The sequence below is a fragment of the Temnothorax curvispinosus genome, unplaced genomic scaffold (assembly GCF_003070985.1).
Source record: "Temnothorax curvispinosus isolate PA1 unplaced genomic scaffold, ASM307098v1 QBEX01005075.1, whole genome shotgun sequence".
Taxonomy (NCBI): domain Eukaryota; kingdom Metazoa; phylum Arthropoda; class Insecta; order Hymenoptera; family Formicidae; genus Temnothorax; species Temnothorax curvispinosus.
Genome location: NW_020214855.1, coordinates 723,139 through 738,313, shown reverse-complemented (window position 1 = coordinate 738,313; position 15,175 = coordinate 723,139). Strand labels below are relative to the sequence as shown.

The window sequence follows — 15,175 nt, the reverse complement described above, 5'->3', positions numbered from 1 at the left end:
TTTTTTTTATTAAGATATTATATTAGAGATAGTTAATTTTCATCGTTTAATCTTGGCTTTAAATTCTTACAGCTATCCAAGTGGACTACGACTTGTATTTCAGCGATCCAGGACGCAGCAGCGCTTCGCAGGTCATTCCATTCTTCACTGGCTCCACGAAGAGCTTAACTGTCGCTATGTGGGTGCAGTACACGCAGAGAGACGAAGCTGGAATTTTCTTTACTCTTTATGGCGTTAGGTACAGGTTTATTGTTTATTTACACTTTTCTTTCGCTTGAAACTCATACAGCATAATAATTCACTATTATTTTCTTTTCGAGTAATGTAGTACATGGATATATGCATATGCAAAATCTTTTCTTCAGCTCGCCACACGTTCCAACGAACCGAAGACTTATGATCCAGGCGCACAGTAGCGGTGTTCAGGTATCTCTCTTCCACGACCTGCAAGACGTCTACCTGCCATTCAGAGAATACGCGACCATAAATGACGGACAATGGCATCACGTCGCTGTTGTGTGGAATGGTGAAAATGGCGGAGAGCTCATTTTAATCACAGAAGGCCTCATTGCTAGCAAGACTGAGGGCTACGGCAGTGGCAGATCACTCCCAGCATAGTAAGTGTTCTTTGAGAAGAAACGTAAAAAATTACGAAACATTTTTCCTCAATGTTTCTTCGACGATTCTTTTAGAAAATTAATATTTATTGATAATTAAAAATTTCTACAGCGCGTGGGCGGTGTTAGGAAAACCACCGAGCGAAAATACGAAGAGTTATACGGACTTGGGCTTCCAAGGCCATTTGACCAAGGTGCAAGTCTGGGGCCGTGCGTTGCACGTGACGAACGAGATTCAGAAGCAAGTTCGCGACTGCCGCACGGAACCGGTTCTCTATCAGGGTCTGGTGCTGACGTGGGCGGGATACGACGAAACCGTGGGTGGTGTCGAGAGAGTCGTACCTTCGCACTGCGGACAGCGAGTGTGTCCGCCCGGTTACGGTGGTAACAAATGTCAGCAACTCGAGGCTGACAAGATCCCACCCAGAGTGGAGCACTGTCCGGGCGATCTTTGGGTAATCGCGAAGAACGGATCGTCGATCGTCACCTGGGACGAGCCGCATTTCAGCGACAACGTCGGCGTCATTAGGGTCCAGGAGAAGAACGGACACCGATCCGGACAGACTCTGCTGTGGGGCACCTATGACCTCAGCTACGTGGCTTATGATCATTCCGGAAACTCGGCCACTTGCAACTTCAAAGTTTACGTGTTGTGTAAGAAAGTCTTCTCCTCGGCCAGTATTTGTCTAATAAACGTTGAAATATTTTTCTAGAAAATAATATTCTTTCTTGGAAAATGTTGTGTGTGTGTGCACGAGCGTAAATTTTCAAAATTTATACAAATTTTTCTCATTGCAGCCGACTTTTGCCCGACATTGGAGGATCCTATCGGTGGCACACAACAATGCAAGGACTGGGGTTCGGGAGGCCAGTTTAAAGTCTGCGAGATTTCTTGCAATGCCGGACTTCGGTTCTCGCAAGAGGTTCCCAAATTCTACACGTGTGGTGCAGAAGGCTTCTGGAGACCCACCAGTGATCCTAGTCTACCTTTGGTGTATCCAGCTTGTACGAGTAAGCATCTCATACATGTTTGATTCATTTTCTCGTACAATGATCGCATTTTCCGGATAAATTAACGTATACTTTGTTTCGTAGGTGCTACGTCAGCCCAAAGAGTCTTCAGGATTAAGATGAACTTCCCCACATCGGTGCTCTGCAACGAGGCCGGCCAGGGTGTACTCAAACAGAAAGTTCGAAATGCCGTGAACTCTTTGAACAGAGACTGGAATTTCTGTTCGTACTCTTACGAAGGTAATATGCAATTTACAAACGGATTATTATTTATATAACTGCACATTTCTTGCACCAATCTAAATTATATTACTTACACTTTCACTTATTTTTTTAGGAACTCGCGAGTGCAAGGATCTTGATATCGATGTACAATGCGATCATCGCATACGCGCAACGAGAGAAACGAACGAGGAGGACGGTGGAACGTACGTCGTTTCCGCCGCTGTGCCCGCGGAACCGTAAGTGTGCTCAAATTATAATCTTTTAATTAATAAACGTCCTAGAAATTTTTGTCGTTCAAAACGTTTGCAGGGTGCAAGTTGCAATTCTTAAAACACGTCAACTCGCCAATCACTCTAAATGCATTTTCCTCTTATTTAAAATAATTTACAATGTGTGTAAATCATGGCTTGCTCTTGTATCTCGATCATATCGGTCACTTAATTGTTAGATACTGCAGTTTATTGTCTGCCGCCGCGCATTTCGCTTACAGTGAACCTTCGTACTGAGTATTTTTGTTACTTGTGTTGCATCATAGAACGAGAAAGGGTCGCCAGGGCAGTGACACCTACGAGGTGGAGATCTCATTCCCGGCGATAAAGTAAGGACAGCTCGATTCACGCCAGCGCGATTCAATTCATTTACATGTCTTACCCGCCATCATCTCTAATACGTTATCATTCATTGCATTGTGCAGTTTGTTATAACTTCCCGCGTTAATCACGTTTCAGCGTTCCCTCGTCCTACGATAATAGCGCATAACTCTCAGATTTGTAATAAAGCATCGAAAAGTCATCGAACAGATCATATACTAACGACTAATCTTACGGCCAGGAAAGTGGATCAAGTCTTATAGCTGTACGAAATAAGTAAAGGTTGCACGTTCTTACTAACTGATCACGACTGATCACCATACATACAGGTGGGACGTCATCGTAGCGGGCTGCAACAGGTGTCCACAAATTTTCCGATAGGGATAACATTGTAATAAAATCAAAATCTAATCAAACTGTGTGAGATTGCTCAGCACTTTTTCATTTTGTTGAAAAAAAATATATTACTCGATTAAATGGACGTTATATGTACTGACTCACAGAAATTAAATAACTACAATTTCGAAAATAATATATGATTCGACAATTTGTGCAATTTCGCTACTTCAAGTTCTGTAACTTGCGCTCACTTAACAGTGATCCAACAGCTTCGATTTACGGATGACAATTCCAATGTATACATTTGACAACATACGTGATCAACGTGACGGCGAATGAATACAGGCGCGCATTAATTAAAATTGCTAAGGGTATTGAGTGCGGTTTAACCTGCGACACACGAATCTACTGACGAGGATCCTGGTTCAAAGACAAGGCTGCCTTAACTACATTCACCTCAAGATAACGGCTGTATATACTTGCGCAAACCTTTCCATTGCCTGTTGCTATTGTAAATATTCCATCGGTTTACAAAACAATAACTGTTTTTTATGCTTCGCAGCGATCCGATCCTGAATGCTAACTCAAACGAGCGCGCTACCGTACAAATGTTGCTCGAAAAACTGATCCTCGAGGAGGACCAATTCGACGTCCACGACATTCTGCCTAACACCGTGCCAGATCCCGCATCTCTCGTTCTGGAATCCGACTATGCCTGTCCGATTGGCCAAGTTGTCATGGCACCGGATTGTGGTAAGATACTATGTTTTATAAATAATTATTAAAAATAATTTCTTTGACAAAATCAAACAGAGTCGCTTTAGCCGCGAGATAAAAGTATCTCCGTTTAATTTTAGAAAATATCGCAATATGCTTTTTAGAGACAAAATGTCAATAATAGCATTTGAGAAAAACTCATCTCGATCGTTATCGACAATTTTCTTGCAGTACCATGCGCGGTGGGCACTTTCTATGACGAAGAGACGATGCAATGCATATCCTGCCCCGTGGGTACCTATCAGAGCGAATCCGGGCAATTAAGATGCAGTTCCTGTCCGGTGATCGCCGGTCGTCCCAGCGTGACCGTGGGTCCTGGAGCGCGTAGCGCAGCGGACTGCAAGGAGCGTTGTCCTGCCGGCAAATACTACGACGACGTGGCCGGTCTTTGTCGCAACTGCGGCCATGGATTCTATCAGCCGAACGAGGGTAGCTTCTCCTGCCTGCTGTGCGGCCTCGGAAAGACCACAAGAACCTCCGAGGCGGTGTCGCGAGAAGAATGCCGGGACGAGTGCGGATCCGGGCAGCAGTTGGCCGTCGAAGGGAAATGCGAGCCTTGCCCGCGTGGCACGTACCGAACTCAAGGGGTGCAGGCATCCTGCCAATCCTGCCCGCTCGGCAGAACGACCCCGAACATGGGATCGGCGGCGATCGAGGAATGCTCGCTTCCGGTCTGCGAACCCGGAACTTACCTCAACGGCACCCTCAACGAGTGCGTGGAGTGTAAGAAGGGAACCTATCAATCGGAACCGCAGCAAACCTTCTGCATTCCGTGCCCGCCGAACACCAGCACGAAAGGATCCACTGCTGTGAGTTTTTTTTTTTTCTAAAATATTAATAAATGTTAAGTATTTCTTAGAGAAATTACCTGCGTATATATGTAATAAATGTGATTTTTTAAGTTATGTATTTTGACAAACTTGTTCAAGATAAAATCATTTGTCGATGTCGACACTTGTTAACAGACAAGCAAAGCGGACTGCACGAATCCGTGCGAGACCAGTGGCGAGGAAATGCATTGCGACGCGAATGCGTACTGTCTACTTATACCTGAGACGAGCGACTTCAAGTGTGAGTGTAAGCCCGGGTACAACGGCACCGGAACCGTGTGCACAGACGTGTGTCTGGGCTACTGCGACAACGAGGGCGTCTGCCTGAAGGACTCGCGCGGGCAACCCTCGTGTAGATGCAGCGGCAGCTTCACGGGCAAACATTGCACGGAGAAGTCCGAGTTCTTCTACATCACCGGTGGCATAGCGGGAGGCGTTATTCTGATAATTATCGTGGTGCTGCTCGTCTGGATGATTTGCGTCAGGTTGGTAAAAAAAAATTCGATTAATCTACACTTGCAATAACGATCTCGAAAAACTTCTCTTCGATTCGAGTATCTGTAAAAAAAACTGTTTAATAATATTATTTTAGATATAAATCAGCATTTTATCGGTAACGAGAAATCTTTCTTTTCTTTTACAGAGCCTCTAGAAAGAAGGAGCCGAAGAAGATGCTTACTCCAGCGACCGACCAAAACGGCTCGCAAGTCAATTTCTACTATGGTGCGCCGACACCGTATGCCGAATCGATAGCACCATCACACCACAGCACGTACGCTCATTATTACGACGACGAGGAGGATGGCTGGGAGATGCCCAATTTCTATAACGAAACTTACATGAAAGGTAAGGATCGTATAAAATATTCCCAATATACGAAATCGAAATTACAATTTAAGTTTTATACGGAAAGAACGGTTTTGCTAAAGTATCTAAAAATTTAGCTAGATACTAGATCTGAAAATAATTTTGTTGCACCATCAAAATAATATATAATAGGTCGCTAAAGTATGATGATAATGCTGTAAACAATTTTGACATTTTAACATTTTAGCAATCAGTTTGAGTGTTCTACATAATTATTTGGATGGTGCAACAAAATTGTTTTCAGATCTGTATCTATAGCTAGATTTTTAGATATTTCAGCAAAACCCTTCTTACCGTGTAGCGATATGATATCGATGAGGATTATTTATTCTCACGGTATAGACACCAATCGTATTTATTGCAAAAATAAATAATGCGCAGTGAGATTTCATATAATTTATTGTCGAGAGTGCTCATCAATTTTTTTTTCTTTCCTTATACAGAGAGCCTGCACAACGGAGGCAAGATGAACAGTCTTGCTCGATCGAACGCCAGTATTTACGGCACAAAAGACGATCTTTACGACAGACTGAAGCGTCACGCGTATACCGGTAAAAAAGGTACAATCCCGCAACTACCCTCGTAATCATACTAATCAACGTCGGCTCATCATATGTGTGCGGTCGTCTGAAAAATCACTGCCAACAGGATCGGATGCGACATATACCTCGCGCACGACCGGCTATTTATTAATTAATTTATATAAATAATAATTTAAGCTTACGTATATGCTGCCGTCGTCTTTTTACTATCATTAGAACACGTAACAAATTTCCGCTCCATTTGATTAAACGGCAGACTTGGACACGACAGTGCGTTATCTCGGAAAACGTTTCCGATGCGTGCGGCGCAACAAATAACATTACGAAATATCCATTTTGCAGATAAGAGCGACAGCGACAGCGAAGGCCAGTGACCGGGTAGAACAATGACTTTCACGCCAACGTAGAATATGAAAAAGCGGGAGATATCAGTGTAATCAGACGGGGCGACGACGGTATATACTCATCCTTCGAGCGACACGTCGTCGTCGTTGCTCCTCGACCGATCGACGGATCATGTTATTTATTACAGTACCATTCTGTACGGCGTACGTCGCGCGAGATCCGCGATCGCGCGACCGGACGTGCTGATGTGTGGAAAAGGCGAGAGAGGAGCCCGATCGGAAATCGCGAGATCTCGCGTCGACGCAAGAGATGTGCTTCGATCGACACAACTTGGCGAGCGACGCAAGAGTCCTGGAACGACGATCGGCAGATCGTGCCACCGATCGTCGCTTCGGCACGCGTCCAGATAAATTCGAGGCGCGCCAGAAAGCCGCAAAAGAAAGAAAGAAAAAAACGAAATGGGATCCGTCCGCCCTTCGAAGTGAAATTCGATGCGTGTTCAATGATTAAAGAGACTTTACGCGCGAGGTTGTATTTTTTTGTAATTTAATAGAACGTTAAGGATCAATCCAACACACCACACCATCGTCCCCTCTTCCATCCTTATTCCCCTCTTTTGTATTAACTCATACGATCGACGTGCGTACGTGAGAGAAACTGTGTGCTTGTATATTAATATAACTATACGTACGTGGATTTATATTTTGTTACTCGGAAGGTATACGCATCACGTTGTAATATAAATAGTGTGCGGGCGCGCGCGACCAGCGCAACGGGGCAATTCGACGAGATTCCGAATTTGATTTAAGTGACTGGAAAAAAAAGAAGTTAAAGAGGGAGAAGGAAAGTCTCGTGGAAATCCCCGCCAACCCCCAAGAAGACCGGTTCATTCGCGATGACGACCAAAAAGCATTGGGAAATATTCATATAGTGTATCCTTTCACGTGACGAGATAATCTCTCTAAAGAACCGGAAACGTGTAAAGTCGCCGGGTGTGACAATTAACGATGACCTCTGTGCCTGCGCGACGAGCGTGCACCAAACGATGCCTACCACGCTGTTTTTCATTTATGTTGTAAAAACTTTAACAAATAGTTGTTTTTTTTATTAATAAAATGTATTTCAGTAAAACGTCTCGCGGTATTTTATTTCCTATCCTATATATTCACACTTTTATCTTGTATTTATATTTTATTTATATTGTTTACATTACTCATGTATTTTATGTTCTTGCAATTATAAACCTTTAGTATATAAGGCAGATTTTTAACGTTTCGTCAAATCCTTTATATGCGTAACTTTACTCATTTTTATTGGTATTACTCTGTGCATTTTCTGGTCGAGAGTCTTGGCGAGATGGTTCTTAGCTTCATTACTCAATCGAGACATGTCGCATGACGCGATTTTACTTGCCATTTCTGGATCGATGTGAATATCCGCACTGCCGCCTATAAAATCAGTATCATTGCCATCGGTCGCGTCACTTCCTTCACATTTAGATTCAATTAAACTTGACCTTTCGCATTCTTCGTGTTCTGTTAACATAAAATAGAATACTATAGAATATATTTGAATGGGAAATGGAATGCAAAATGAGAGAAAAATTCCACACTGACTTTTGTTCTTCAGAATATTAAGAGCACGGGTAATATCTACGTCATTCCGGTTTCGCTTTAACACTGTTGATAATAAAAATTAAATGTCAATAATTTATTTTTTCTATAATTCACAATTTTAATTAAATAATATTTATGTATACACGGAATTACGCTAAAATTGATTAATCCTTACATTGACTTCCAATGTCACGAGCCTTCTCGTAATCTTTTGTCATTAAAGCGATTACGAACTAAAACATGCAGAGCTTTGGTTATCTTCTTTCAAATTTGACAAAACTACATTTTAAGCTTTTGTGATATAATATTAATACTTCAATACGATCTTCATAATTTGCGCTATGTTCTTGATCCATCGTTGCTTTCAAACATGCTTTTGCACTTCACCGATAACCATTTCTAGTCAATGATAAGAATTTCACAGAATCGCTCTTATCACAAACAGATTATAAAGCGAGGTATAATATTAATACTCATTCAAATTTGCAAGCTTACTCGTTTTTGCAAAAACTTGCGTGTTTTAAAAATTACTAGAAATTTTATTTCATACTGAATAGAATTTGAGATGCGAGAATGTGCCTGAATTAATCAGAATAATTGATACACGTTCATATGTTACATACAATAGATATTTGTTAATAACTTCAAATAAATTTTGCCAGAATTATTAAAATTACATGAACTGCGTCGGAATTCAAGCTATCTGATGTCATGTAGGAAATCCCGTTTCGCAGTTGGGAGACTCTGTAGTAGTCTGCATGATGCTATTATAATTATGTACGTGGGCGAAAGGAGAGGTCGTTGGTATGCGGAATGCGTCACTGCCGAGACCCTTCAATTTATTCAGTTTCCTCATACGAATTCGTGGAAGAAACAGTCTTGGAGGAAACGTATCGTATAATCATAAATTATCCCAGTTTGTTTTTTCGCGACAAAAAGAAACAATAAATTTCTATCTTATTTGTAAATAAACTCGTTTGCGTGTCTGTATAAATTCAATTGAAATATAAAAGACATAAGCTGTAGGCTCTTCGATTGTTGATTTTTCAATAATCTTCTCGAACAGAACGTTACCGATATTGTATGTATAAAGAGTAAACTTTTTTTATTTGAAAAAAAGCAGTACGCTATATAGGTACGAAGCTTGGAGCTTAGTCCATACAGCTCATAAGTAATTCAAATAATCGATAACATGTTAAATCAAAAAGATACTTCCATGTTTTGACAATACTGACAATATGTCGAAATTAAAACGATAGATAAACAGAGCAAATATTAAATATCTTAACATAACTAGGAACACAGTATAGATATAAAAGTTAGGTACAAAAAATTATATACTAGGTACAGTCTTCAGTTAATTAACTTGTGTGTGCCGAATATACTAAAGAATTAAAATTAAAAAATAACAAAGAAAAAGCAGGCTTGATAGTCAAACGCGATCAGTTGCGCGTGAATTAACGTTATGCAACATTTAATTATTCATTAAATACAAAATAAATCGTACGTTTTGACTTTGAGCTATGATATGGCTCAATCATTAATTAAGTGTTACATAACTTTAACTCACGCACAACTAACCGTGTTTGACTCTCACAAAATCCGTTTTTTATTCATTTCATTTCAATATCGAGAATGTATAGTTAATTATTCATTTATTTAAATAAAAAATTAAATATTAAAAATAAATAACTGTCCTAAATAGGGAATCGATACCAAGTTAGGCCATCTTATGTCATTGTTAAAGTTTGAGTAAAGAATAGAAAAAAGAATGAAAAGATATTATAGATTACTTATCTTATATTGTTATATAGTATAGAAACCGCAGCATCTGCAAACTTACAAACTACAAAACTTATAGGTTTCTACTAACAATAAGATAAGGTATCGATTCCCTATTTGGGACAGTTTATTTTTAATATTTAAAGTTTGTGATTAACTTATAATAATTACATATAATGCTAAACATTAAATTTTAACCATCAGTAAGAATAATATTAATAATAAAAAATCATTAAAAAAGAGGAGAGAGCAAAAGCGCCAAGCTGAGTTGCAAAGTGTAGATTGAGCTTGCACTTGCAACTCCATCTAGCCACTGTCGGTCGTGCTTATCGCAACGCGCGGCTGCATCGAGGAACGATAACGTCGAGCAATTTTGTTGCTGAAATAACAACTTTGCAACTGCCACGTATGTTGCGTCACAAACGATATATATATTTAATGCAAATTATCGTTACAATATTTTATCTTTCGCCCTTCAATAACATTCTCTATAAATTAAAAAATAATTTAAAATATTTAAATTTAAAATATTATATGCAGATTACGGGGGAGGAGAAGTGCTGGAGAATTAACAAAATTTCATAAAAAGCTTTACTCTCTCATTTCGTTTCGTTAGCGCCGACCTGCACTACTAGTTTTCTTATTCGTCATCAAGCAATTATTCTTATATCCAGTCACCCCACTCTTTCGGCTTTCTCTCTTGCCGAAAGAACTTTCGAAGCTCATATGAACGCGCGAATTTGTCCTCCAATTTCACATACATTCACCTATTGATACGTCGGTCTGCGATTTCTCTTTCTATGAGTCATTCCATTACATTATATATCACAAGTTAAAATCTTTCCTGGATCGCCCTTTTACGCCTTTTTGCAGAAGAGAATGAAAGGATTCAGAGAAACGCTCGCTCCGATCGGCTACTGCGGTAAACGACCGGTAAAGTGCAGCGTCAAGAAGAAGAAAAAAGAAAAGAAGAAGGAGAGAGAAGGAAAACGCTGCAGATCCATGCAGGAGCGAAGCGAGTCGGAACCGAGCGAGGGAACAATAAATTATCGACTCCCGGCGAGATTATCGTCTCGAATTCAGCACATGACGTGTTCCGGTCGGCGCGCCGCGACGGCGCCGCGGGCCGCGTCGATTCGCCCGTGGTGAGCTCACCGCCGCTCCGATTTGCCGCGGATGACGTTGCTCCACGACGGTATACGCGTACCGTACTCCCAACACCGTCCCGTGACGTGCTTTAACCCCGGCACCGCCGCCACTCCGGCCGCATTTCACGGACGACGATCGAAGCGACTACACGACGAAGAGAGTATACGGCTATACGGCGAAGCACGCACACGTCCACAGTCGTCCATCTGATTCTGACACATCGGCCACGCGAGGGCCGAGCGAGTGAAAACAGTTGCACAGTGCGGACACAAACCGACACCTTTCTTGACTCTTTTCTACTAGCTGTAGCTCCGGCCCAAGTGGAAGGTACACCGATACCGATCATCTCAGGGAGGGTGAGTAAATAAATCCTTTATACGTCGATTTTTTTCGCGGCGCAGAGATTCTCGTGCTCCGTTATGTAACGATCTGGACGAGCAAGTAAAGGTGCGTATACGTCGTCACGACGCGACCCGTACCGTGCGGCCCCGCCATCGGTTGAAAGGTGCTGCGTAGTCGCGAGGGATCGATTGGAGCGCGCGAGGCGTGTGGCGTGTTGACGTCGCCGTCGGCGCGACTATATATTTTCGGGTCGCGTGGATATAGCTTCTCCAAAGGTTTTCCCAGCCGACGCGACGCGACGAGACGATTTTGCGTCGTACCGTTCGACGCGACGCGACGCACCGGAGCGCGCGGGGTCACGCGATCAGGTGCGCGAATCACGGTGACGCATGACGCACCGCGACGGTCCGCGGTCCGCGGTGTGCATGATGCAATCCGCGCCGAACGCCGCGAATCGGAGTCACAAGTCACAATAGTCACATGCGCCCGAACGCGCCACGGCGCTTACGTAACCAGTCGGCCTAAGTTGGACTAGACCGTGTATAGCTTTTCCTGCAGTGCGCACCTCACCCACCCACACGCAGCGAGATAAGCCGTCGGGAAAGAGAGACAACAACGCGCGTAAGTGGAAGTGATTTCGCAAAGAGCGGGATATCGCGAGGGAGGAAAACGAGATAACGACTCCCGCGCTCGCTTGTTACAGCCTGATATGCCGCTACACAAGAGCGCGGTAGACTGAAAGGAATATTCAAGGCCTTTTTAACGGTGACGATAACATGTCGGAAACAACAAGCTGTTTGCTTTCTTGATATGATCGAGTTAACGTATAATTGCTAAAGAAAGCGCGGAGCGCGATAAGATAAGTCGCATATAGGAAGTCGCGTGACGTAACACTTTGGAGCAACTCTCCTCGGAGATGACTAAGCGAAATCGCGCGGGCGAGATATATGTCGCGTATCGAGATTCGGCCACCGCGTTTCGCTGAGAGACCATCAGACTGGTTTCAAATTCACCTAAACGAATACCGAATAGAAAGAATGCAAAGTTCATCGAACGTTCCACATTATACGCGACAGATATAATATTATAATCCATAAGATTACAATCAATCCCCCGAGCCCCGCGAGGTATATAATATGATATTATCTTGATATTATCATGATAAATTACTATTTCGCTCGTTGCTCAGCGGGATGAAGATTGGAATGGACATCGACTGATACTGCTTATCAATTTTCACATTATAACATTCTCGGAATTATATTATATCGATCCGATGCGCGATGTCTAGAAAGAGTAACCTTTTGTAAGCGATTTTCATAGACGTTGGTAACGGGCAATGCGCGGACCGTTGACGCGGTCGTGTATATTTCGACAAACTGTTGAAACTGTAGTCACTGTTGACAAATACAAATTCGAACGAACCGAGTTCGTGAATAGATATAAGGACGCTGATCGCCGAGAGGGCCAGAGTCGTCTCAGCCAGCCGAATAGAAGGACTGAAGACTTTCACTTTTCCGTAAAAGATTCTGAGCCGAGGAGTCCACCCGCGAGACAGAGCGGTATTTCCGCGTTATAATAATCGTTCGATTGAATAAAGTTGATACGAACATATTCTCCTACTGATATTTCCATCCGTGGTCATTCCTACACTTTTATTAAATCGTCTAAATTATCTACGCTGAAAAATATGTTATTGGTAAAGTAAAAAGCTATATAGCGGATATATCTACATTTAATTAATTTTAATGCGACGTGTTAAGCACGATTATTTATTATTAATATTAATTGTGACTCGAATTGTATTTAATCACGTTCGTACTTATTTCAGGCTTCCAAAATCCCTCCCATCTACGAACGTCCAACAACCAGCAACATTTCAGTTGAGGAAGGAGGTGTTCTTAACGTAAGTACTGTCCGATCCCGAAAGAGATCCAGGACAGGGGAAACACCGGAATCTGGCGCCGGACCTGGACGGATATTGAAGGAAAGATGCAAACGTTTCAGGTACAAAAATCATGGAACCGTCAGCAGCTTCCGTCATCTGTTACTCGTGGCGTGAGATCGCGGCCACTGGGAGATGCCTCGACGAAAGTGGATACAGTTCCTTTGCTAAGCCCAACGATGGAGTCCGAGCTTTTGAAGGAGCCCTGGGTATTCCCGCGCACAAAGGCGAATCCTACGAAAAAAGAGGATATTGCGGCACTCTCCGCCTGGGAAGAGGACTTTCAGGATCTGAGCAGTTGGTGCATGGACACGTTCCAGGGTCAATGCGATTTTCATATAGGTGAATCGACTACGTTTAAACTATCAGGTACCTATATTTTTATATACGTAAACGAGTCAGGCGTTCTATATGGAATTTCGCTAATTCTTCTGATATGATATAATCGGCACAGAGAGCATTTGCTATGGACTACTGGCCTTGTTCCAGGTACAAAATACGAGGGTAACGGCGTTTCGATTGCGGAAGAGGAAGGATTGTTAAAGGATTTGACGAGAACGACTGATGATGAAAAGTTAGATTTGAAAATGGATACCGTTAAGACGACCAAAGCGTCAAGTGATAATCGTCACTTGCTGCTATCTCCATCGGAACTCGTTAACGAATATGGATTAGGAAATAATAATAATAATGAGGATAACAACGCATCCAGCTCGTGGTTAATGTCACCTGAATCTACAGCTTCTAAAAGCAGCTCGTCGAGCAAGCAGCTAAACGCAGATATTAGCGCGTCACTCCAATCCGAAGGTCATGATTTGGATTACGTTTCCCCGACGTCGTTTAACGCCATCACGAATCAGCGTGAAATGTGGGATGAGCTACGCACGATCGAGACAACCGGATCGGATACTTTCGACTTACTGTCGTACCTTTGGGAGGTACGTTGACAGATTTAGCGGAAATATTTGACCGCACGACCGTTGAGTACCCGCATACGATTTATTTTCAAAATTGATTTTTGTTACAGGATGAAATGCGTTCAGCCAATGTGTCTACCGATTCCTCGGCGATGTTGAAAGTCAGATCACTCGCAACGTCGTCACCGGTACTATCATTTACCTCTACGAAGGTAAAGACGGAGGAGATCAACGAGCCGACGCCACCTTCGACGCGTCGAAGGATGGAAACCCGCGCAACATCGACGATAACGTCATCCACGGCGAAAACTCCCGCAGCGTCTCGAAGATCGGAGAGAACGAGGATAGCGATGACTAAAAGCAAAGAAAGAGAGAGAGTCACCAGTACAACTGTCACCAGTACAAAGACGAAGGATAAGAACGGAAGGAAAAGGTATTACGAAGAGAGTGATTCTGATGACGACGTCGCCCTTTCCCAATATAGGGAATGCCGCGAGAAGAATAACGAGGCTTCGCGAAGATCGCGAATGAACAAGAAAGCCAAGGAATCAGAAATGATCAAGAGGGCGACCGATCTGGAGAGGGACAACAAGATACTGAAGATGAAGGTCGAGGAGTTAGAGAAGCTGGTGACGTCGATGCGCAACGCGTTATTACGATCTGCTTTAAAGAAAGAATTTTAAGTACGCATTAATTAATACCTAGACGTTTCCACACGATCTGTCGAGCATAATCTAATAAGCCACCATTTGTTACATTATTGTCAAGCATGCGCCATTATTAAACGCGATGATGTATTTTACGAAAGAGTTATGTTGAACTTATGTTGAACTTATTTGCCTTAATTGTCTTAATGGAGTTAAAAGCGTTCTTAAAGGCTTATTGTTATCGTTATTTTCATATTGTTTTATATCGAGAGACGGTTTTTTGTACTAATCTTGTCTCCCATCTCGAGTATATCTATCTATATCGTTACGCAATTTAATTGTCCCGACTAAACTAATCGCGGACTAGCGATAGATAATTGTGTACGCTGCTGCAGTGCGCGTAAAAAATGTTTTAAAAAATACAACGTTTGACTTGCTGTATATCAGTATCAAGCTGAAATATTATATATTAAAGAAAAGTTTATTTTGTTATAACGAGAGCGAGAGAGAGAAAAATAAATAGAAACACAACAGAAATTAGAATATATTTTGCGTAATAGACACACACACACACACACACACACACACACACACACACACACACACACACACACACACACACACACACACACAT

The 15,175-nt window shown here is 42.4% G+C and overlaps 3 protein-coding genes across 6 annotated transcripts in view; 2 read left to right on the top strand and 1 right to left on the bottom strand.

Moving 5' to 3' along the window:
- Window positions 1-7,257, top strand: part of LOC112454454 (sushi, von Willebrand factor type A, EGF and pentraxin domain-containing protein 1) — a 37,765-nt gene extending 30,508 nt beyond the window's left edge. For 2 of the 3 annotated variants that reach the window (XM_025015861.1, XM_025015860.1), the window contains exons 25-37: window positions 73-238; window positions 366-617; window positions 730-1,271; window positions 1,416-1,628; window positions 1,713-1,868; window positions 1,966-2,089; window positions 2,389-2,451; window positions 3,345-3,535; window positions 3,731-4,368; window positions 4,525-4,874; window positions 5,033-5,235; window positions 5,700-5,816; window positions 6,141-7,257. In XM_025015861.1, coding sequence (XP_024871629.1) covers window positions 73-238; window positions 366-617; window positions 730-1,271; window positions 1,416-1,628; window positions 1,713-1,868; window positions 1,966-2,089; window positions 2,389-2,451; window positions 3,345-3,535; window positions 3,731-4,368; window positions 4,525-4,874; window positions 5,033-5,235; window positions 5,700-5,816; window positions 6,141-6,172 — 3,047 coding nt within the window. In that variant the 3' untranslated portion in view covers window positions 6,173-7,257. The remainder of the gene's footprint in view (window positions 1-72; window positions 239-365; window positions 618-729; window positions 1,272-1,415; window positions 1,629-1,712; window positions 1,869-1,965; window positions 2,090-2,388; window positions 2,452-3,344; window positions 3,536-3,730; window positions 4,369-4,524; window positions 4,875-5,032; window positions 5,236-5,699; window positions 5,817-6,140) is intronic. The other variant, XM_025015862.1, reaches the window with a different exon arrangement.
- A 74-nt stretch (window positions 7,258-7,331) lies between these two features.
- Window positions 7,332-8,773, bottom strand: LOC112454460. 2 transcript variants are annotated; one of them, XM_025015877.1, is made up of 3 exons: window positions 7,935-8,773; window positions 7,760-7,822; window positions 7,332-7,678 (listed from the first exon to the last, which is right to left on the bottom strand). In XM_025015877.1, the coding sequence occupies exons 1-3, from the start codon at window positions 7,975-7,977 to the stop codon at window positions 7,410-7,412; spliced, it is 375 nt and encodes a 124-aa protein (XP_024871645.1). In that variant the 5' UTR covers window positions 7,978-8,773; the 3' UTR covers window positions 7,332-7,409. The 2 variants fall into 2 exon arrangements, with proteins under 2 accessions (XP_024871645.1, XP_024871644.1); XM_025015876.1 differs by having other exon boundaries at window positions 7,332-7,822.
- A 1,647-nt stretch (window positions 8,774-10,420) lies between these two features.
- Window positions 10,421-15,041, top strand: LOC112454430. Its single transcript, XM_025015815.1, has 6 exons — window positions 10,421-10,474; window positions 11,591-11,653; window positions 12,864-12,938; window positions 13,040-13,346; window positions 13,467-13,915; window positions 14,005-15,041. The coding sequence occupies exons 1-6, from the start codon at window positions 10,421-10,423 to the stop codon at window positions 14,575-14,577; spliced, it is 1,521 nt and encodes a 506-aa protein (XP_024871583.1). The 3' UTR covers window positions 14,578-15,041.
- The last annotated feature ends 134 nt before the right edge of the window (window positions 15,042-15,175 follow it).

Excerpts from the sequence above, each read along its gene's own strand:
- LOC112454460 (XM_025015876.1), bottom strand. The coding sequence starts at position 7,977 with ATGACAAAAGATTACGAGAAGGCTCGTGACATTGGAAGTCAAT. Across the intron at positions 7,823-7,934 it reads TCGTGACATTGGAAGTCAAT|TGTTAAAGCGAAACCGGAAT; the intron begins GTAAGGATTAAT and ends TATTATCAACAG.
- LOC112454430 (XM_025015815.1), top strand. The coding sequence starts at position 10,421 with ATGAAAGGATTCAGAGAAACGCTCGCTCCGATCGGCTACTGCGGTAAA. Across the intron at positions 11,654-12,863 it reads AAAGAGAGACAACAACGCGC|GCTTCCAAAATCCCTCCCAT; the intron begins GTAAGTGGAAGT and ends TACTTATTTCAG. Across the intron at positions 13,916-14,004 it reads TACTGTCGTACCTTTGGGAG|GATGAAATGCGTTCAGCCAA; the intron begins GTACGTTGACAG and ends TTTTTGTTACAG.